The sequence below is a fragment of the Delphinus delphis genome, chromosome 2 (genome assembly GCF_949987515.2).
Source record: "Delphinus delphis chromosome 2, mDelDel1.2, whole genome shotgun sequence".
Taxonomy (NCBI): Eukaryota; Metazoa; Chordata; class Mammalia; order Artiodactyla; family Delphinidae; genus Delphinus; species Delphinus delphis.
Genome location: NC_082684.1, coordinates 138,740,537 through 138,764,292, shown reverse-complemented (window position 1 = coordinate 138,764,292; position 23,756 = coordinate 138,740,537). Strand labels below are relative to the sequence as shown.

The 23,756-nt window shown below is 40.0% G+C and overlaps 1 protein-coding gene across 1 annotated transcript in view; it reads left to right on the top strand.

Annotated features, from left to right (window-relative positions):
• The first annotated feature begins 734 nt into the window (after positions 1-734).
• The window catches only part of SNX1 (sorting nexin 1), a 35,954-nt gene continuing 12,932 nt past the window's right edge, over positions 735-23,756 (top strand). Inside the window, exons 1-4 of the mRNA XM_060005799.1 lie at positions 735-906; positions 15,569-15,680; positions 19,186-19,313; positions 19,865-19,931. Of these exons, the coding sequence (XP_059861782.1) occupies positions 748-906; positions 15,569-15,680; positions 19,186-19,313; positions 19,865-19,931 (466 nt within the window). The 5' untranslated portion in view covers positions 735-747. The remainder of the gene's footprint in view (positions 907-15,568; positions 15,681-19,185; positions 19,314-19,864; positions 19,932-23,756) is intronic.

The following is a 23,756-nucleotide window of genomic DNA, read 5'->3' as shown; positions in this document are numbered from 1 at the left end:
ATTTATTGAGGACTTCCCTGGTGGCGCAGTGGTTAAGAATCCGCCTGCCAATGCAGGGGACATGGGTTTGAGCCCTGGCCCATGAAGATCCCACATGCTGCGGAGGAACTAAGCCTGTGCACCACAACTACTGAGCCTGCGCTCTAGAGCCCACGAGCCACAACTACTGAGACCGCGTGCCACAACTACTGAAGCCCAGGCACCTAGATCCCGTGCTCCTCAAGAGAAGCCACCTCAATGAGAAGCCCACGCACCACAACAAAGGGTAGCACCCCGTTCGCGGCAACTAGAGAAAGCCTGCGCAGAGCGACGAAGACCCAATGAAAGCAACAATTAAAAATATAAATAATTTTAAAAAATATTTATTGAAGCTCTATGTAGCCACTGTGCTTGGCATGGGTTGGTGGCACGAAGAGGTTTTCAGACTCGCTTCTTCGTCTCCTTAAGAAGCCCGGTAGATAGAGCTATCTAGAGCACAAAGAGCCCTTAAGAACATGCACGTCCCCGAGAGCCTCCTTTTCTGTCCCTTTGCCCCATAGGTTAAGAGCTCAGCCCTGAGACCAAGGGTTTGGATTGGCTGGACAGGAGCCCCGGGTCGCCCCGCCCCTCCCCCAGCGCGTAGGCCCCGCCCCGCGCGCCCCGCGGGACTGGTAGCGGCCTTCCCTCTTCGAGCCGCTGGAACGCTTTGCTCGCAGCACTATCTCTTTATAAAGTTGTTGTTGCGGCTTCCGCCGTGGGTGGAGGAAGATGGCGTCGGGGGGTGGTGGCTGTAGCGCTTCGGGAAGACTCCCTCCGCCCTTCCCCGTCCTGGAGCCGGAGTCCGAGGGAGCAGTCGGGGGGTCAGAACCAGAGGCCGGGGACAGCGACACCGAGGGGGAGGATATTTTCACCGGCGCCGCGGATGCCGTGAGTTCGCACCCTTCGGGGCAGGCGGGCGGGCGCCTCCAAAGGAAAGCGACGCTAAGCGAGGGTTGGGGAGGCTGGGCAGAGTGGGCCCGGCGAGACCTTACGTTGGTGACAGTAGTCGTGGCTTGGGTTCTAGATGAGCACCGAGACGTAGGGCCCGGCTTCCCCGCCCCTGGGCGGACGGTGAGGAGTGAGGGATGTGGTGGCTTCTCAGCTGAGGTCCGTTGACAGCAAAGAGCCTCCGAGGCGGGCATTTGGTCCTGCCTTGCGGCCCCACGGACCCACGGGGCTGGTTTGCTGGTGGTTTCCTGCCAGGCTGATTTAATAGATCAAGATAAGGGGGTGGGGTGCAGACTTTCCTTTACCTCGCCTTACTGTTCCAAGGATGAATAATGTTATCTGGAGTTGCCCAGGATAGTGACCTGCCCACAAATCCTTTCGTTAGCTCCATCCTTACCGGTGATTACTAAAGGTCCTTTTGGATCTTAGTCTAGGAGAATTAACTTGACTCCTTTGATCTCTAGGAAAATCCTGCCAGATGTCGGTTGAAAAAAAGGTCCTGCCAGATAAACCACTACGTAGATCGAAAGCTTTGTCCCTGTTTTTTGTGCCTAAGTACCTCAGTGGGAGCAAATCTGTAAATGAGAAGAGGCAATGGTGTTTCCCATAGTAATATCCGGGTTTCTTTTAAGAGTTAGGTATTAAAAAAACTCATCTTTATATGTGGAATGTGGAAATCAATAATCAGTTCTGGAACCAATGGAGATGTTTTTGGGCTGTTTTATAAGAATACTGACTCATACCATTTGGTACAGTTAGTTCCAGGTTGAAAACTTCTTCAGTGCTAGGAGTGAATTTATGTTTCTTTCTATCTTGGTTAATGCTTAGCTTCATAGTAGCTACTCAGTATATGAGTGACTAAATAAAACAGCTTTAAATTCTTTATGCAAGCATGTGTCTGAAAAAGTTTGAGGCTTCTCTCATTTAAGTCAGAAAAAGGTTAAGTTTCTTGGCAATGCCTTCTGTGATAATCATTAGATTTTTCCGTGTACTGTATTTAGGAATTAAGTCCATAATCCCAGCTCCAAAAGTGTTTGCTGATGCTTATATAACAGCTCAGACTGTCAAATGAAGTCTCTGTTATTCTGAGAAATAACTCTTGTTGCTAATTTAGTTCTGTATCCCATTTAAAACAAATCTTTTGTCTATTCCTTTAGTAATTCCCTCATAAGCCATGCAGAACAGCGACTGTTGATAACTGCTGAGATGGTAGATAGTCAGACTGAACATCTGAAAACAGAGACTCTGGCTCTGAAAGCAATTGGTCACATTGGTAAATGATGATTTATTTTTCAAAAAGGACCCTGGAAGGATGAGTTGTTATTTTCTAAAGTTCTCTAAGTAAGTTCAAGAGGTTGTGATTTGATTGGTCTCACCAGATTACTTCCCAGAGGCATCCATACTTGTCTCCTAAGATAGTGAAAATACTTTGCCTAATTTCCATCTAAGGGGAGGAGGAGGGGGTCAGAATGAACTTGTTCGACCACAGAAAGCCAAATTATTTTTATTTAGATTTTGATCCAGGAAAATTGAGTTGCTGAGGGAACTAAAATGCCACCTGTAAGCCATTTTTTAGCAGCTTGTCTTGATGTTAATCTTCAGAAAGCCGAGACCCCAAGGTTCCTCACTAGTTAGGCTGTGAATTTTTTGTTAAATAGTCAATACAAATTATATTACAATAAATGCTTTAGTTGTGAGCCAGTGTGAGAAGATGGATTGCAGTGCTTCTGTATCTTAAGGAACAAGATTGAAGAATAAAGTAATTAAGAAAGTGGGCTTTGAAGCCTGGTTTAAATCCAGGCTCTGTTACTTGCTTGCTTAACCTTGGGAAGGGTACTTATTTACTCTGTACAGTTTCCTCACCTGTAAAATGTGAATAGTAATAGTATTTACCTGCACCATTATTGTGAGGATTAAATTAGAATACCTGTAAAACACTTAGAACAGTTGAGCATTTTGTAAACTAGAATTACTCGAAGAATCAAAAAACCCACAAAATCTAATAATGAATTAGAAAAGTTAAATTAATTAATCCTAAAAATGGTTAATGTAATTTATCAAAATCAAACTGGTAATAAGATTGATTTGATTAAAATCCATCAAAGTAGGCACTTAATGACTTCAGTAGCTTCCTACTGATTTAAGTTTATCTTCATACTAGGTTTTGCTGCATGTTGGAGGCAAAGAGAGGAATATTAAAGAATTGAGAAGCTGAGGCATATAAAGTTTAAAACTCATTTTTGGTATGCATGTAATTTCCTGGACATTGATTAACAGCTGCTGCTGTTAATCATCCCATCTGCTCTCTTTTAGAGCCCAAGAGACTTTCTTAATATGGTAATAAAAATATGATTTGATTTTTAATGGAAAGAGCAGCCCCTGATATGCATTTTAGGATCTACAAACCAGTTATTTGAATGGGATAGACTGGAGTTAAAAGGATTATTAAAACAAATCTGAAATCATTGCTTTAAGCCTGAAAACCAGTTTGTGGAAGGTCTGGTTCTTAAAAATACTCAAGACCTTATCTTCTTTATGCCTCTTACTTTGTGGACCTATGAATAAAAAGGTCTAAAATTTTAAATATATTATCTGAATCTTTGATTGGACCTGAATCCAGATATGTATCTATTTAGTTAAAACTTTCTTAGTTCTAGGATAGGATTAATTTTTCCCTTAGTAAGAAGAGAGACTAAATTAGAGCCCCTTTTCGGTTCTTCTAATTCTTAAAATTGTTATGTTAAAAACACTAAATAGCATACATGTTTTTACATCTCATTTGACCTCACTGGTCTTATTTGCATACTTCTAAACCGGAAAGGTAAAATTGAAGCAAGTTCTTTATCTGCCTTCCCAGAAGCTCGTATATGCTCATCTCTTTAGCAGTATGCCAGGACCACCATTAGATTTGCTCTCTGAATAAAAGAGGAGAACTGTGGTGTCCTTTCTCATGCTGAGAAAAAGGAGGGAAACATAGATTAATGATATCCTTGGTTCAGATTTTGGCCATATCTGGTAACTTCTTCATTTGATGATATATTATACCAATTAGATTTTTTTTTTCTCACCACTCTTATTCTTAAATTGAAACCCTTGTAATTAGAGAAATGGCTAGAAAAAAAGAATAGGATAAAGATAAAATAGCAGGGGACTTGAAAATGAAAAGTCACATATTGAAAAAATTGTCTTTGGTTAATCAAGACTTATTTACATATTTCCACTGGTGTTTAAAGAACAATGTCACTAGCCTTTATTGGTAGTCAAAAGTCAAGGATAGCAATTGGCTTCTGATTGACAATGTTTTATGGACTATAGGGAATTATATAAACATAAGTTACATATTAACATTTAGACAGAAAAGGGCATGGTATTTTTAGAATCCAGTCCTACATCTATGATCAATATAACATGTATCCTGAGGGGAAAACAAATCAGCTTTTTTTAAATTGTGGTATAAAACACAACAAAATTATCATCATAACCATTTTAAATTGTACAGTTCAGTAGTGCTAAGTATACTCACATTTGTGTGAAACAGATCTCCTGCATTAAATAACAACTCCCCTTATCCCCCTCCCCTGGGCCCCTGGTAGCCACCATTCTACTTTCTGTTTCTATGAATTAGACTGCTTTAAATAACCTCATAAAGTGGACTCATACAGTATTTGTCTTTTTTGTGACTGGTTTATTTCACTTAGCACAGTATCCTCAAGATTCATCCATGTTGTAGCATGTATCATAATTTCCTTCCTTTTTAAGGCTGAATAATATTCCATCAAATGTATATACCACATTTCATTTATCCATACATCCTTCAGTGGACATGTAGGTTACTTCTGCCTTTTGGCTCTGTGAGTAGTGCTGCTATGGGTATGCAAATATCTCTTTGAGACCCTGCTTTCAATTCTTTTGCATATGTACTCGGAAGTGGGATTGCTGGATCATAAGGTAGTTCTATTTTTAAGTTTTTGAGGAACCTCCATACTGTTTTCCATAGCAGTTGCACCATTTTACAATGTTATCTCAGCTCTTTTTTAAGACCAGTTTATTTCCTTTTGAGTGCTTATAGGATAACTTTTTTAGATCTGGATATAAGTTGGTAATTTCATTAAAAGCTCTAAGGAAATTGATAGTTTAACTGGCTAAGATTTTAATTCTCTGTTCTGCAAAATGCGTGGTGGCTATTCCCAAAGGTATAACATGTCTTCAGTAAGTTTCTTGATACTGTCCTTTCTCTGTTCCTAATCAGACTTCTTTTTTTAAAAAAAAAAACAAATTATTTATTTATTTATGGCTGTGTTGAGTCTTTTGTTACTGCGCACGGGCTTTCTCTAGTTGCGGTGAGCGGGGGCTACTCTTTGTTGCGGTGCGCAGGCTTCTCATTGCTGTGGCTTCTCTTGTTGTGGAGCACGGGCTCTAAGCGTGTGGGCTTCAGTAGTTGTGGCACGCAGGCTCAGTAGTTGTGGCTCGCAGGCTCAGTAGTTGTGGCACACGGGCTTAGCTGCTCCACGGCATGTAGGATCTTCCTGGGCCAGGGCTTGAACCCGTGTCCCCTGCATTGGCAGGCAGATTCTTCATCACTGCACCACCAGGGAAGTTCCCTAATCAGACTTCTTAAAGTTAATCTATACAACAGTATTTTTAAACAGATTTAATACTTAGTTTCTTTAGTTAATGGTATAGTCATTTACAACTAATATTAGTAAATAGTCATGGATAACTGTCTGTCTAGTTTGTAGTATTTTCTATACGCATATTGTCTCAAACACTTGTTTTTGGAGCTAACATCACATCAGGTGGTCAGATCTGATCAAAAGATCAGAAGTTGAAATTACACATTTTTCACACAGGTCTGATACAGATGTTCTTGGAAAAGTCAGTAACTGGTGTTTTGTCTAAAGTTTCATTTTAATGCTCAGCTCAAATTGTAAACTTCTAATAAGTTTAGATTTTCCTGAAGTACACAGACTCATTGGTTTCTTGATCATAGACTTGTACTAGCAGTTAACCTAGCTTTCAAGGTTATGGAGGAGAAGCTAACAAAAGTAGTTACAAAACACTTTTGGAGAAAGGGGCATGAGAGAAGACTTAAAGATGACTAATAAGAACCCAACTTAAAATGTATTTAAAATAAGAGTTGTGGGGGCTTCCCTGTGGCACAGTGGTTAAGAATCTGCCTGCCAATGCAGGGGACATGGGTTCGAGCCCTGGTCTGGGAAGATCCCACGTGCTGCGGAGCAACTAAGCCCTTTCACCACAACTACTGAGCCTGTGCTATAGAGCCCTCGAGCCACAACTATTGAGCCCACGTGCCACAGCTACTGAAACCTGCGCGCCTAGAGCCCATGCACCGCAACGAAGAGTAGCCCCCACTCACCGCAACTAGAGAAAACCTGCACGCAGCAATGAAGACCCAACGCAGCCAAAATAAATAAAATAATAAATAAATTAAAATGAAATAAAATTAGAGTTTGGGGCTTATGAGAGAAGCAACTAACATTGTGATCCGACTTCTAGGTTCTGTAGGGAGTTGCTGCCCCTTTACTTACTCAGATGTCAGGGTAACTCTAATGACTTGGCCACTTGTGATTCATTTGGCTGGGAGAAGGGAGAGGAAAAAGAACACTCTAATTTCTCTCCCTTGGTCCTCAAAGCTTCTCAGCACTCTTCAGTAACTGCTGTCATAAATAAATCATGAGTAGTTGATAGTTACTAGAGCAAGTAGCCATAAGTATCTCATCTCCAGGAAAAGTCTGTTGCTCAGCTTTGGCGTATTTTGCTTAGTCAGATGGACAGCTGGGGCTTTGTTTTGCTTTCAGAGCAGATTTGAACTGGGTTTGTTCTGCTTTTTCAATTTAGAAGCTAATGCACCATTAGTACTCTGATCATTCTTCAGTTCCAGGCCCTTCCAAGTTATATTAGTGTGAAACCCCAAAAATTTGGTATGGAAGTTACACCAGAGGATTCAGTAGAATGTCTGTAGCTAAATTTTGGTAGATCATGGATGGCCTTTCACTTTGAGGTCTCTACTGCACTTGCTCATGGTTTTCCTTTACTAACTCAGTGGTCAGTTTCAGGCTCATTTTCCCCACCCTTCTAGCTCCCCCTTTTCCATTTTCATTAGTCCTAGAGGAACTAGCTCAGAGGTTCTCTACCTTTTTTGTGTCATGGACCCATTAGCAGTCTAGGGAAGTCTGTGGACCCATTCTCAGAATAATGTTCTTAAATGTATAAAATACATAATATTACAAAGGAAACCAATTACACTGAAATGCAATTATCAAAACGTTAGAATAATTTTATGTTATATGCTTTTTAAAAAAATGCTTTAAATAATATCTAGGGATAGGTCTAATACCGTGATTTTTAAATTGAGATGAGCATAAATGATATTTTAAGATCTGTAATAACTGTAATATCAAATAAAAATATCTAATTTTTATTAGCTATGTCTCAGGTACTGCTACTACTCATGGTTTGTTGCCTGTCTTTATAATTGAAGAAAATGCTGAATTTCAGTTAGAGGTTAGTGAAAAGTAAATTGTAATTTTATTCCCATTTAAATTCATAGGCCCGATTCTCAATTCTGTGGCTCATGGACCCCACATTAGAATCCCTACTTTAACTCCTTAAGTTATGAGAGGGGGTAATATTGTGAAATCATTTGGGTTAGTTAGATATCCACCCAGTTTGTAGAGTAAGATGTACCAAATCCAGTGGACACTTAAGGTCCATTCTCCTAAGCACAGAAACTTTTAGTGCATCTGTGCCATTTTTGAAACATGGTGTGGGAGAGGAGTCACTGCCTGCGGTAGGCGGAATGACTTCCCCCTCCAGCATGTCCACTCCTATTCCTGGAACCTGTGAAGGTCTTAGGTTACAAAGTGAAGGGTAAATTTGAAGTTGGGATTAAGGTTGCTAATCAGCTGACCTTAAAGTAGGGAAATTATCCTGGATGATCTGAGTAGGCCCAGTGTAACCACAAGGATTCTTTAAAAATGGAAGATACAGAGAGTCACTACCTTCAGAAGAAAGGCACAGAGAGATGTAACATTGTTGGCTTTGAAGATGGAGGAAGTGGGCCATGAGCCAAGGAATGTAGGCAGCTTCTAGAAGCTAGAAAGAGCAAGGAAACAGATTCTCCCCTAGAACCTCCAGGACGGAATGCAGCCGTGATGATACCTTGATTTTAGCTCAGTGAGACCTGTATTGACTTCTGCAGAACTATAGATTAATAAATTTCCATTGTTTAATCTGTTAAATTTGTGATAATTTGTCACAGCCATGATAGAAAACTAATACACTGACCCACTTAGCTCATTTCTCCCCAGAAGTAAAGGTGGCAAAAGGAGTAGTATTTCATGCCAAGATCTTCCAGTGTAAGTTTTTTTCTTGGCTGCGTTGGGTCTTTGTTGCTGTGCGTGGGCTTTCTCTAGTTGCGTCAAGCGGGGGCTACTCCATTGTGGTGCGCGGGCTTCTCATTGCGGTGGCTTTTCTTGTTGAGGAGCACGGGCTCTAGGCGCGTGGGTTTCTGTAGTTGTGGCACGCGGGCTTAGTTGCTCCGCGGCATGTGGGATCTTCCCAGACCAGGGCTCAAACTCGTGTCCCCTGCATTGGCAGGCAGATTCTTAACCACTGCGCCAACAGGAAAGCCCTACCAGGGTAATTTTTAAAGACTTTGTGACTGCCGTTTTATCATCTGGGTATAACTTCTGGGGTTGACTTATTCCTAATTGTCCTTTCCTTGTCACACAATTCTGTAGCTCCATATTGCCTTAACTAAATTATCCAAATTTTGCATCGGAAAATGAGTATGTACCCAGTTTTCCAGAAGCGCTGTTACTTGAGCTTTTTATTTGGATTCATCCTCTAAATGCAGTTCAGAATTTCAATTGTACTACTCTTCTGAGGTCCCTTGAACATAATGCAAAGATTCTGCCTGGAGCAAAGAGCAATTGAGCAACATGAGGAAGAATCAAAACTGGTTAACGTAAACGGAAGATACCTGGAATCACAGCAGTACTTTTCAGTACTGAATGGCTGTCAGCTCTGGGGGACAGGAAGCCCACATCTGTCCTTCCCTGAGCTAAGAAAATTTCATTAGTAGCCTGAGCCTCATGGTTTGAAGCCAGTAATTGGCAAGGAATACCTGTTTGCTCTTAACACAAGTGCTGTCTTGCTGGCATATCTTTCTAGTGACTCTCTGAGAATTAGGATTAGGCTGTCTGAGTGCTCTTGTAAGTACAAACAGAAGCACAAGAACCCAGAGAATACTGTTCCTCTGAGCCCTTCCTTAGACAGCCAAAATGATTGAAGACACATAGACATATGGACCGGTGGTGAGCACTGAAGATGCAGTTGCCTATAGAATTCAGACTTAAGGAGGAATAAGAAGGAGAGAGCATCGTATGTCATGGTCATATGCTCTGACACTACAGATACAAAAGAACTATATTTTTTATTTTTTTTTGCAGTACACGGGCCTCTCACTGTTGTGGCCTCTCCTGGTGCGGAGCACAGGCTCCAGACGCGCAGGCTCAGTGGCCATGGCTCACGGGCTCAGCCGCTCCGCGGCATGTGGGATCTTCCCGGACCGGGGCACGAACCCATGTCCCCTGCATCAGCAGGCGGACTCTCAACCACTGCGTCACCAGGGAAGCCCACAACTATATTTTTTAAAAAGGAAAGGGAATGGGGATAACATTTGCAAAAAAATGTTTAACTGTTTTCAGTAATCATAGTAGTTGGTGATAGTATCAGCATTGTTATCCTGAGACTGTAATGTGGGATAAATCAAGTGAATACTTATAAGACAGTCTAATCCTATCATCCACTGTGTTCTCGAGAATCAGAATTCTTATATGAAAGAAAGGAGACTTGAAATTTGTAGTCTTGATATTTGAATGGAAAATGTCAGTATGAACACATGAAAGAAACATTTTAAAAACAAATGTGTGTATCTATATCTTTCTACTGAAAAGCTCTAGATACACTGATGAACCCAGGTACCTCTGAATACCCCTAGTGCTCAGACCGTGGTCTTGAAATAGTATTTCAAGAAACCAGGGCTTCTGGTTCTCGTAGAACAGGCTGATTTCAGGTGTGAGGTAGGAAACGTACAAAAAGAGCCTGGACAATCTTGTCATTACAGAAAACAAGGAAGCTTTCAAAAACTACAGGGTCACGTCAAAAATACTCAGAGCCAACTTGAAGAGGTTCCCACTGGCCAATGATGGAATGATTTGAGCTTAAGTAATGATAATAACGACCATGAATTGCAACACATAAAATATATATGAATTGTAAAACAGTATGGAAGTTTCTTAAAAAACTAAAAATGGAACTACTATATGACCCAGCAATTCTACCTGGGTGTATATCCATAAAACACTAATTTGAAAAGATAAGGCACCCCAATGTTCGTAGCAGCACTATTTACCATTGCCAAGATATGCAAGCAACCTAAGTGTCCATCAACAGATGAAGGGATTAAGATGTGGTGAAAAAAAAAAATACACACACACACACACACACACACTCGGGAATACTACTCAGTCATAAAAAAAAAGAAATTTGGGGCTTCCCTGGTGGCGCAGTGGTTGAGAGTCCGCCTGCCGATGCAGGGGACACGGGTTCGTGCCCCGGTCCGGGAAGATCCCACATGCCGCAGAGCGGCTGGGCCCGTGAGCCATGGCCGCTGAGCCTGCGCGTCCGGAGCCTGTGCTCCGCAAAGGGAGAGGCCACAACAGTGAGAGGCCCGTGTACTGCAAGAAAAATAATAATAATAAATATAAAATAAATACAATGAAATTTTGTCATTTGCAACAATAGGAATGGACTTGGAGGGTATTATACCAAGTGAAATACGTCAGACAGAGAAAGATGAAAGACAAATACTGTATGATATCACTTATATGTGGAATCTGAAAAATACAGCAAACTAGTGAATATAACAAAAAAGAAGCAGACTTACAGATGTAGAGAACAAACTAGTGGTTACCAGTAGGGAGAGGGAAGGGAGAGGGGTAATATAGGGATAGGGAATTAAGAGGTACAAAGTACTATGTATAAAATAAATTACAAGGATATATTGTATAACACAGGGAATATAGCCAATATTTTATAATAACTAAATGGAGTATAACCTTTAAAAATTGTTAATCACTGTTCTGTACACCTGTAACTTATACAATATTGTACATTAACTATACTTCAATAAAAAATAAATTTAAAAAATTTCATCACAGAAAATAGTTTTATCTATTGCCTAGAAATTTAGCCCCCTTCAAAGTTTTGTGACTTACTATTAAGAGATTTTTAAAATATGGATTATAAAGCAAGCCTTATTTTTAGTATTGATTTTGTCACTCTGTAATCAGTGTGCCTCCACCCCCAAAAATGAGTCCTTCCTAAAATTTAAACTGTTGCTTCAAAATTAGCTTTTTAATATAAATCATTCCTTAATACTGATGAAAATTAGCCTTTTAACCTTGGGCATATGAAATATGTTTTAATACCAGGTGGCTATTTATTTTGATGAGAAGTAAGCTATTATTATAAACTCTAGTCTCATGGAAGACTTGTTTTCTATTAACAGTCCTGTATAAATGTTGGGTACCATGAACGGGGTTCATTTCTTCTTATCCTTAAAAATAGTCCTGCTCAGCTTCTCTTGTATTTGATTTTAAGTAAAACTTGAGAATATGCCTCAAAGGACAACTGTGTGCTGGGTACTCTTCAGCCTAAAGAAATAGGCCAGTGCCAATACTAATCAGTCAATTGAGAATAAATTTGCTAAGATCAAAAATAAAACAAAGAGAAAAGAGATAAAATTGGGGGCGTGGGTACTATACAATATGCCGGAGAGACAGTTAACATACTTATGTAAGAGAAGTGTACATCTAAGTAACGCTAACTTAGCATAGAAAAATGGGCAAAGGACACCAAAGCACATCACAGGGATTCAGATGGCCAGTAAACATGTGGGAACAAGACAACTTATAACTCGTTAACATACAAAGATTTTTTAGAGAGAGAGAGAATGCTTAATGTTGCTGTGGTGGTGTGGGGTGGGGGCCTGGGGGTGGATGCAAATTGTGATCTTTCTGGAAGGGAGCTTAGTAGAGCCTTTGAAAATTTCGTTTAATAATTCTGCTTAAGAATCTATCCCAAGGAAATAATCAGATGTAGACTTATATATAGGGATAGACATCACCATATTTTTTGTGATGATAAAAATAAAAACCTGGAAACTGTCTAAATGCCCATCATTAGGGAAGTGACTATGTTGTAGTATACCCATATGATAGAGAGTTAAGTCACTAAAAGTGGGATTTTTGTACAACCTTAAAGACATGAAAAAACTGCTCAGATGGCAAAGGGGGCAAAAACAGAATACAAAGTTTTGTGTACATAGATTAATTTTATAAAAGAACTACTGAGGAAAAATTAGAATAGTAAATACAATAATCAGTCTAACTATGTTCAGCTTTCCTAGAACTCAGCCTTTAGTGGTTTTTGGAATGGAGTCCCAGAGTATATTTGAGGAGCAGTTTTCTATTCTCAAAGGTAGTTGTTACCTAGCTTACTAAGAGTGCACAAGCTTTTGTTTTCATCACAGTTCTAGTCAAGCAAAGTATGGTTTGGGCTTGAAGAGGATCTGGTAGAGGAAGAATGACAAGTAGTTGTGCTCTAGTTGTCACCACAGTATCCCATCCATCTGGATCTGTCTTTTCTGATTAGTATAGGGAAAGACAGACTGCTATTCTTTTGTTTTTTTGATTGAAGTATAGTTGATTTACAATGTTGTGTTCGTTTCTGGTGTATAGCAACTTGATTCAGTTATACGTGTGTGTGTGTGTGTCTGTGTTTGGTTATATATGTGTATATATTCTTTTTCATGTTCTTTTCCATTATGGTTTATGACAAGATATTGAATATAGTTCCCTGTGCTATATAGTGGGACCTTGTTGCTTATCTATTTTATATATAGTAGTTTTTATCTGCTAATCCCAAACTCCTAATTTATCCCTTCCCCATCCCCTTTCCCCTTTGGTAACCTTAAGTTTGTTTTCTATGTCTGTGAATCTGTTTCTGCTTTGTAAATAAGTTCATTTGTATCATATTTTAGATTCCACGTGTAAGTGATATCATATTTGTCTTTTTCTGTCTAACTTCACTTAGTATGATAATCTCTAGGTCCATGCAGTATGGCTGAGTAGTATTCATTGTATATACATACCGCATCTGCTTTATCCATTCACCTATCAGTGGACATTTAGGTTGCTTCCATGTCTTGGCTATTGTAAATAGTGCTGCTGTGAACATTGGGGTGTGTGTATCTTTTCGAATTAGAGTTTCCTCTGGGTATATGCCCAGGAGTGGGATTGCTGGATCATATGGCAACTCTACTTTCAGTTTTTTAATGAACCTCTATACTGTTTTCCATAGTGGCTGCACCAATTTACATTCCCACCAACAGTGTAAGAGAGTTCCCTTTTCTCCACACCCTCTACAGCATTTGTTATTTGTAGACTTTTTAATTGACGGCCCTTCTGACCCGTGTGAGGCAATACCTCATTGTAGTTTTGACTTGCATTTTTCTAATAATTAGCGATGTTGAGCATCTTTTCATGTGTCTGTTGGTCATCTGTATGTCTTCTTTGGAGAAATGTTTTTTTAGGTCTTCTGCCCACTCTTTGATTGGGTTGTTTGGTTTTTTGTTATTGAGTTTATGAGCTATTTGTATATTTTGGAAATAAAGCCCTTGTCGGTCTCATCGTTTGCAAATATTTTCTCCCAGACAGACTGCTATTCTAGCATTGCTCCAGAAAATTTTCTTAATCTTTAAACTTCCAAGTTTAGATGATAAAACAGAAATAGAAAGGTGCCTTTATTCATCTTCGTATCACAAGAATGGGTTCTTCTCGGTGTTGTTAAAAATGGGTAAATTCTAACCTGTTCTTTTCCTGTTTCTTTAGTCTCTCTGGTGAGCTACTAGTAAATTACATTTATATATGTATATTCTTAATGTATCTGAGTTTTAATCTCTCTTAGATCTCCATCTAGAGGCAACTGGTATTAGTGGGAACTGAATTAAAAGACATCAGATGGCTTTTTATGAGATTCCCTATACTGTACAAGAGCACAAGAGCATGTATAGGATGGACGTGTGTATGTAAGAAAGTAGTTGGCAATTTAAGAGGCAAAAGGGAAGTGTAGGGTTTGGTTTTGCCCTATTATTTGTTGTCTGTGTCTCGGCAGTGATTTTTTTTTTTTGGTTGTTTTTTAAGATTGTGGAAGCAGCTAGAAGACAGGATCACTGTCTCTAACAGAATTGGTAACATTTAAGCACATACAACTAAAAGCTCATTAAATTTTATTAGCATAGAAAATTCCGTTGTTAGCTAGTATAAATCTACATATTGGTAACAGTTTCTTTCCCTGAGGGTGGCCCCAGTACTGAGATGGAGCTATTTGCATGACAGATTCAAAGTACCCAATAAATCTGTCATTTCACTTTGTTCTGTTGGGTCAGAAAGGGCCTGTTTCCAAGGAACAAACACCCTCAGATTTGTTAAGGAAATGTTTCATAAAAGATTCCTTAAGTCAGGTCTTTTAACTGATTTGGCCTTGGGGTCTGACTTCAAAACCCTCTAATATGACACCATGGCTTTTGAAGTCAGATTCTCAGCTTTCTGTTAGTTTTCTACACAATCCAGCTTTGTTCACTCTGGTACCGGTCTGGGGCCTCACCCCACACTTGCTTGCGGCAGATCACTGAGCTTTTGATAAAGGCCATGGACTGACTGTATTTTCACCATGTGCCTGTAGGCTAAGCATGGCTGGTTTTTCTTCTGCTAGCCTGACACGAGTCTGGTTGAAAATTGTGTCTCTATAAGTTAAGGATGAAAAGATAAGTTATAGTTACAAACAACATTAAAGTGTCATACCTTCCTTTGCTTGTCGGGAGGGTCGGTAATATCCACATACCTGGGCTTCAGTGAATGGTTCAGCCAAGGCCACAAAATAAGTCAGGATCAGAGCTTGATTTATGGTCTCTAGTGTGGTGTCCTGGACACTAGAATGTGCCCTGTCAGCATTTGAAAGAATAAAGGTCATCAACTGAGGAGAAATGCATTTGGACAGGTTCTTTTGAAAATTATCTTTGTATACACATACCCATGTTGGCATCATGTGCTTTGGGGTAGGGCATTTCAGCAGGGTTATAGTGTTAGAAGTTAACCCTAAAATGTGTGAGTTTATTTTAGCTCTGTGATCACTCAGGCCACACTTACATAACCAATAATGATTTGCTGCTTATTAAACTGGCTGACTAGTGATCCTGTCTTCCCCTAAACACCTGGGGGAGCAACTGAGGGGTGCATCAGAAGTCACTTTCTAGGTTGGTTTGTTTTTTGGTGGTTTTTTTGGCCGTGTGAAGCAGCATGGGGGATCTTAGTTCCCTAACCAGGGATTGAACCCGTGTCCCCTGCAGTGGAAGCGCAGGGTCTTAACCACTGGACCGCCAGGGAAGTCCTCTAGGTTTGTTTTTAATGGTACAATTTTATTCATAGTATTCAGAGTATTTCTTTGTTTTCAGAGTAAGCCCCAGTCTCCAAAGAGAATTGCTTCCCTTCTTCCCATCAACAGTGGCTCCAAAGAAAATGGGATCCGTGAGGAACAAGACCAAGAGCCACAGGATCTCTTTGCAGGCAAGTATGGACTCAAAACTTAAGCTAGGAATCTTCTAAGTTGCTGAGTTAAAGTAAAAAGCTATATATATATGAGAAACACAACTCTATGTTAAGATACTATTGTGAAGGATTCCAAAACATAATAAAAGGCAGTACCTGCCATCACGATTCTTACAGGTTTAGGGAGTAAGACATAAATATACAGTTATTTAAGAATGTGATTTAGACAAATTGTTAAACAATAATATAAATGTGGCCAGAGGACTGATAGAAATATTAGGTCACAGGAGCTCAGAGGGGTCTGAGGTGAGACTAAAGCAGTGGTTTTAGACTTTTATGACCAAGACTCATAGTAAGAAATACATTTTGTGTCATAATCCAAAATATTTATGCACTTGTATAAAACTAAAAGTTTTATTAAATGACTTGCCTTTACTACCCTCCATACAATCTGAAATTTTCTGTTGTTTCTCTTTTTTTAAAATGCTGTTTGTAACCCACTGAATCACTGTCACAATTCCCCAGTGAACAACAGACTGCAGTTTGAAAAATACTAGTATAGAACAGAGTTTCTCAATCTTGGCACTATTAACATTTTGGGCCCAATAATTTTTTGTTGAGAGGGACTGCCCTGTTCTCAACAAAAGGTGGTCCTTCCCCTGTACCACCCCCAAAGACATTCAAAGACATTTGGCAATGGTTGGAGACATTTTTGTTTGTCACACCTGGCAGTGCTGCCGGTATCTGCTGAGTGGAGGCCATGGATGCTGCTAAACACCCCACAGTACACAGACAGCCCCTCACCAAAAAGAATTATCCAGCCCAAAATATCGGTAGTGCCCTCATTGATAATCTCTGCTCTAGAGTGATCTTGTTAGACTTCTTGGAAGAAGCAGGATTTATGTAGGAAAAAGAGAAAGGGTGCAAATGGTTAGGCAGGAAGTATATGGTGTGTTTGAGGGACAGTCAGTAAACTCAGTGGGCCAAAACAGGGGCTTCTTAGAGATGCCATGGAAGGTAAGTCTGGAAATGTTGTTTAGGAGGATTTTAGATAACAGTAATAATTAGAATTTGAATTTTCATCCTAGTGCCAATTAAGAGCCATTGGTAGTTTTGAGTAAGGAAAGTGCTATGGGCAAAGTGAGGAAAGACTGACCTGATAGAATTATTATATAAAACGGATTGCAATGGACAAAGACTGGAGACGTCAGAAGGCAATCACAAATTAGTTCAAGAATAAAATGGTAAAGACCAAAAATAAGGTAATGGAAATAGGAAAAGAAAGGTGAAAACTTTTCAAAAACTGAAATCAGCAGAATCTGGTGTTGGTGATTGGGTATAACGGGTGTCCAAAAATAAGGATTGAAGACAGTCAAAAGTTTCAAGCCCAAGGATTAGGAAGAAAATGGTACCATTTTGAGAACTACATTCTACAGAAGAAACTAGCTTTGAGTTGGAAGGTGGGGAGAGTGAGTTTGGGTTTTAGATATTTTAAATTTTAAATGTGGGGATCAACTTCCTAGAGGTGGTAGTTGAAACTGCCATGTGAATGAGACCCTCAAAGGAGAGAATGATAAGGAAGGGAAGAGATGAGAGGGTGGACTTGGGGAGGGAAGATCTTGGGAGGACTCTCACATTTGAACTCGGTGTGAAATTAAGACATGACGAGGGAAGAAGAGGTTAGAAGAAGGAATATAAAGATTTCAAATATTTTCCAATTCCTTTCCTCTATGAACCTTAAGTGCCCACTGTTCATTCTGGTAATGTTTACATTTGGGATAAAATTTCTGGAGGAGAAATGCAAATAATGAATCATCTAGTTATATGGCAGACTGCAAAGAAAGTTTTTCTATCTTTGGGAACTTAACATTTATATGATTTGCCCTTTAAGAAGACCTGAAATCTTGGTGTGACTGAGTTACCCCATGGTTGGGTTTTATATATGAACATGTAGAAGATCTTTATTAGGGACATATTTATTGCTGATGAAGGTTCTGATTTACTTCATTCCCCAACTGTTTTCATAAGCAGCCAATGACTGCCTCATTACTAAGAAAGGAACATAAGATATCTATAGAAAGGAATGCCTACAGTGATACATTTAGTTTAGGACTTGAGTAGTTTCTCGGATATTTCAGTTATTGACTGTGGAAATTTAAATGTTCTAATACTTTCTACATGATTAGTTTAGTGATCGTCAGAATCTCTGTGATGGAGTCCAGTGGCTCTTCCATTACTCTTATCAAGAGTACAAAGAAAAAAGCATTTTTGATGTAAGTTTTGTCACATTTGTCACAGGACTCTCAATAAAAAATGCACAGCTCTTCAAAAGGCTTTTAGTAGCACTCTAATAAGCCAAAGGTTTTAAATGTTTAAATTCCTGTTTTGTTTTCAGTCACATTTATTGGATTGGATAACTTAATTATTTATGTGGTGCCTGCATGATATGAATTTCTTAAACATACTTTAGCTGGTTGCTTGCTTCAAAGAATCCTATCACCCTAGCATGTTCATTATGCATATTTTTGTGTGGTTTGTACTCCTACAGTAGGGCCAGATTATATTACCACGTCTCTCTTTCTGATGAGGAAAAGAATCCTGATAGGATTCCGACAGTCTGGCAAACTTGTTTATAGACATGATTAACTTTTTTTTTTTTTTTTTTTGCGGTATGCGGGCCTCTCACTGTTGTGGCCTCTCCCGTTGCGGAGCACAGGCTGTGGACGCGCAGGCTCAGCGGCCATGGCTCACGGGCCCAGCCGCCCCGCGGCATGTGGGATCTTCCCAGACCGGGGCCCCCTGCATCGGCAGGCGGACTTTCAACCACTGCGCCACCAGGGAAGCCCTTTTAATGATAATAACATTGATCTAGGACCTGGTTATGCCTTATAGACCCCTCTGTCTGGTTTCATTTTAGCTCTAAATGAAAGTCTAGAAAAGAAAAAGAAACAGTTCTCTTTGAATTCCCTAAGGCTAGAATTGAATACTTACTGATCAGACCAAACCCTAATGGATATTTATATTTTTCTTTATTAAAAAGAAAAAAAAAATCTCAGTTATCTAGGCTTTGAACTTCTAGCTCCATTGCTCCTAGTTGAGAGTGCGTTCTTATTATTTGCCTAAGAAATTGTAATGCCTAAAAATGGTACATAATGCTCTTTTAAAAGTCCCCTCCCTAGAACACTTAGGGAATGAGTTGTTCTGTTCAGCTGAGATTTTCCTAGACAAAGACAGCTCTTTAGCACTTTTTTTTAAACTATTTTGATTAGAAAGATTTTCAGATATTGCAATATATTTTTATCCCCCTTGGACAGCATATATTAAACATAACTTAATCTTTGCAAGATGATCTAAAACTGTAATTGTGAACATTCTTAAACTGTGGTAAAACAACAGTGTCATCTTCAGATGTGGCAAACAGTACTTTTCCCCCAGTGTTACTGCATTTGTATCTTAGGTCCATTTTTTCTAGCTTACAGTTTTTCTGACTCTTCTTTCATTATAAAATATCAACTATTTTTAGATGCCACAGTGGAGCTATCCCTGGACAGCACACAAAATAATCAGAAGAAGGTGCCAGCCAAAACACTCATTTCTCTTCCTCCACAGGAGGCCACAAATTCTTCTAAGCCCCAGCCAAGCTATGAGGAGGTGAGAATTTGTGCTGTTGGTCTTCTTTTGGATGTTTAGGACTGTGCTGCCAGTCTGAAGTTCAGTTGAGTTTGAACCTTGATATAACATGTATGACTCTTGAAGAAGACTCTTATGGTTAATGGACAGCCAAAATCCAATAAAGGACTCTTTCCTGGGCAGAGTATCTGTTACCCAGAAGATGGCACAGAGGCTTTCAATGGTCATTAATGATATTTAGTGTCCGAAGCTCCCATATTCAAGAGTATAGCGTCTCCTCATTCCCTCCTTAGCCTAACAGCGTCAAGTCTTCCAAAACCTAGTAATTATTCGTTATGATCAAAATAATGTTTTAAGAGAATAGATGTAACAAAGATATTCGTGCAAGCTCCAACTTAAAGTAGTGGAAGTTGCTTCATCAAGATTGTTGGAAATGGACAGAGCTGAACACTGATGTGTAGAAGGATATATCTATATCTAATATATGTTATTATATTGATGTAATGTTAATGCAGAGTAAAATTAATGTAGCCTTTTTTGGGGTATCTCATGATTTGTCTTCTCTTTAAAAGCTAGAGGAAGAAGAACAGGAAGACCAATTTGACTTGACAGTTGGTATAACTGATCCTGAGAAGATAGGTAAGTGTACTTGGGACTCCCTGTGATGTTAGGATATTGCTGTGGAAAGCACAGTTAGCTAATTTCTTAATGGTTACCTCCAGAGCTGAACTAGCTAGTGTGAAATACTTCATCATTATCTTTCCTATGAAACTATGCCCCTTGCTATGCTTCCAAGGCCAGAAACAGCAGTTACCAGTACTTATTTAGGCCTTTTCTGGCTTAAGAAAGAAAAATCAGAAAATCAAATATTATTCAAATCCCTTTCTAAAAACCCAAAATTGGCTTCTCCCACAGAGTTGTTGACACCATTTTATTTCCTCTTGAGATCATAAATTCCATTTAAGCACCCTAAAAACACGTTTTAAAATCTTGGGATGCTGGATTTATTTTTCCCTCAAGAAATTTGGATTTCTTGTTACATGTCTTTTTACTATGTACTCTTGATATTCTAATAAAGTGGGGAAATCTGCATCTCTCTTTCATAGGTAAAGATTAAAGAACCCAGGTTGAATTTTGATCAAATTTAAATTAGATTTTCAAAAAGCACAATACTTAACTTTGACCAGAATGTGGATTTTTAGGATAGCCTTCCTGTGTCTCAAGCTTGTGAGACCTTTTAGTGAGCGGCGGGCAAACAGGCCTCGACTTTCCTTGTTCCAGATATAGTCTCTAAGAGAAGAGGCTGCACAGAGCTTTTTCCTCCTATTAAGTAGGGGTGATATTTGTATGGTTAAGAGGAAAAATGTGATTTCCAACCCTTTGTCTATTCTGAACTAGGAACAAGAATTTTTAAAATCTAATTAGACTTTATGCCAAAATGGTTTGTTGTTAAACTGTAGGGTTTTACTTTTCCTAGACTGGTGCACTGGTAGGATGTTTATGAGCATCTTATACAATTCCCTCATCCACCAGTAGAGGAAATTGAGAACCAATAAATGAAATGTAGCCTTCCTGTCAGGTCACAATATATGGCCCGTGGTAGAACCTGGACCAGAATTTTGGATTACATGTTTAGGATTCTCTCCTGCCTCTCTAATAGTTATGAATATTCTATATGCACATTGATTTTAGGCTAGTTATTAGCTGCTTTAAATCCTTGGTAGAGAGCTTCCCTGGTGGCGCAGTGGTTGAGAGTCCGCCTGCCGATGCAGGGGACACGGATTCGTGCCCCGGTCCGGGAAGATCCCACATGCCGCGGAGCGGCTGGGCCTGTGAGCCATGGCCGCTGAGCCTGCGCGTCCGGAGCCTGTGCTCTGCAACGGGAGAGGCCACAACAGTGAGAGACCCACGTACCACAAAAAAAGGAAAAAAAAAAAAAAACCAGAAATTTATTCTCTCAGAGTTCTGAAGGCCAGAAGTCTTGTCATGGTGTTGGTGAGGCCATGCTTCCTCTGAAGGCACTAGAGAAGGACTGTTCCATGCCTCTCCTCTAGCTTTTGGAGCCTCAGGCATTCCTTGACTTACAGATGAATCACTCCAGTCTCTGCCTTCATTGTCACATGGCATTCTCCCTGGTGCCTTCACATCATCTTCCCTTTATGTGTGTCTGTCTCTGTCCAAAGGTCCCTTTTTTATGTAGACACCAGTCATATTGAATTAAGGCCCACCCTACTGACCCCATTTTCACTTGATTTCTTCTATAAAGACCCTGTTTTCAAATCAGGTCACATTCTGAGGTACCACGGGTTAGGATTTTCAACATATCTTTTTTAGGGGGACACAGTTCAATGTGTAACAGTAATTTAAACATCCCGTGGATCAGATTTATTTAAACACAAATCACTTTTGGTGATAAACCTTCATCCCCTTGCACCATAGTAGATTCTTAGTCATGTCGATGCCAAGAAACCAGCTACTTCAAGATTCATATTGATCTTTATAACAGCACCTTCTGTTTGCGTGGGCTGTTTACTCAACATGAGCCTCTCATTCCCACACGGATCTAAATAAGAGTCTCACTACCAGGATATTGCTTTTTAGAGCCTTGGTAATTTGCATATGTCATTTTCAACTTCCTGAAATTATTTAGGAAATTAACAAATTTAAAACTGCTGCATTTCTAGGACATTTCCATATCTTATAAGCTCTGGACATGAAAGTATGTCTCTTTTTTTACACGTTGCCTCAATAAAAACAGCTGATAAGCAGGCAAAGTGTCTGAAGATCCTACTTCACTACTGTGTTTTTATGTATGTTTGCACTTAGTCATTCCTTAATTGCAGGCACTAAATCATGGAATTGACCTTTTGGACATTTGACCATGACTATGCAACTGTGAATGAAAATTTGAAAGTTTATAAAGTAAATTTAGATTTTTTTCCTTTTATCAGTGGTAAGCATCCTTAGTAGTATTAGGCGATATAGTTTAAGTGGTTTAGAAGAGAACTAACAGTGGTAATAAATATAAAGTAATTTCTAAAGCTTTACTTAAGTAGTTTCTGGTTTTTGTTTGTTTGTTTTTTAACATCTTTATTGGAGTATAATTGCTTTACAATGGTGTGTCAGTTTCTGCTTTATAACAAAGTGAATCAGTTATATATATACATATGTTCCCATATCTCTTCCCTCTTGCGTCTCCCTCCCACCCACCCTCCCTATCCCACCCCTCCAGGCGGTCACAAAGCACTGAGCTGATCTCCCTGTGCTATGCGGCTGCTTCCCACTAGCTAGCTATTTTACGTTTGGTAATGTATATATGTCCATGCCACTCTCTCACTTCGTCACAGCTTACCCTTCCCCCTTCCCGTGTCCTCAAGTCTATTCTCTAGTAGGTGTGTGTCACATTGCTCTTTTGGTAGGGCTTGGCGAGATGAAGAAAGCAAGCCCTCTCTTCCTGTACAGTCTCCAACTTCTCTGTGTAATTTATAAAAGCAGTTATTCCCAGCCATCTCGGTGAACCCAAGTTGTAATACGTGACCCTGCAGGTCTAGAACTGCACGTTCCTCCCCTGGGCCCTTACCCCAGGACCAGTTCAGAGGCTTTGGCAGCTAGTAATTGTTGACCTACGTTTTCCTGGTTGGTGCGGGGAAGAATCGGGGTGGGGAGGAAGGGAATGAAACCAGCCTAATGTGCCAGAGCCCAGCACTGGAGTTATGTCTGTCTCGAGTCCAATGTGTGTCTTTTCACTGCTCAGGGAGTCAATGGTGCCTTTATGTCCCTAAGTGGTTGAGGTCAGGACACTACCACAGAGAAAAACAATTGCTTGAATCCCAAATTATTGAACAGTCAAAGCCTTTTTCAGAAAAATAATTCCTCCAGGAAAGAGAGATTTGTGTGACATCAGGCAGCCGAAGTGTCTTCCTGCCAGGCCCTTTGCTCTGGGTGAACATGCTAGATGAGAGGGGTCAGTGTCCCCCAGCACCAGTGGAGGGACCGGCGCAGTACTTCTGAAAGAGCAAATGGAGCCCAGAGCTAGCTTAGGGTAGAGCTTCTTGTTTCCTTTTACATCATTTGCTTCCTTCTCCTCCTCCTGCTTTATACAGCAAGAGAATTGTTTGGATTTAGACAGATGTGTGTAACTAGCCCAAATACTGGCATGGTAACAAGCGATGGATTGTCAGTATCCAGTGCTGCTTTGTGGAGGGTATAAATAGAGCCTGGCTTTGGAACAGGAGGCTGACTCTCTTGTCTGACTTAAACTGGGGCCCAGCCAGCATCCATGGGGCCATGATATGCGCCACAGAGGTCCTGAGACAAAGTAGGAACTGGATTATAGGATAGTCTATAAAGCTTAGAGATGAAACAGATATCCCTTCTTGTACACAGCTCCTGTGGCTGGCTTATGATTCCTGGTTAAATGTTAGCAAGATTAGTTCTGCTTTGGTTTACAGAATAATCCTCTCC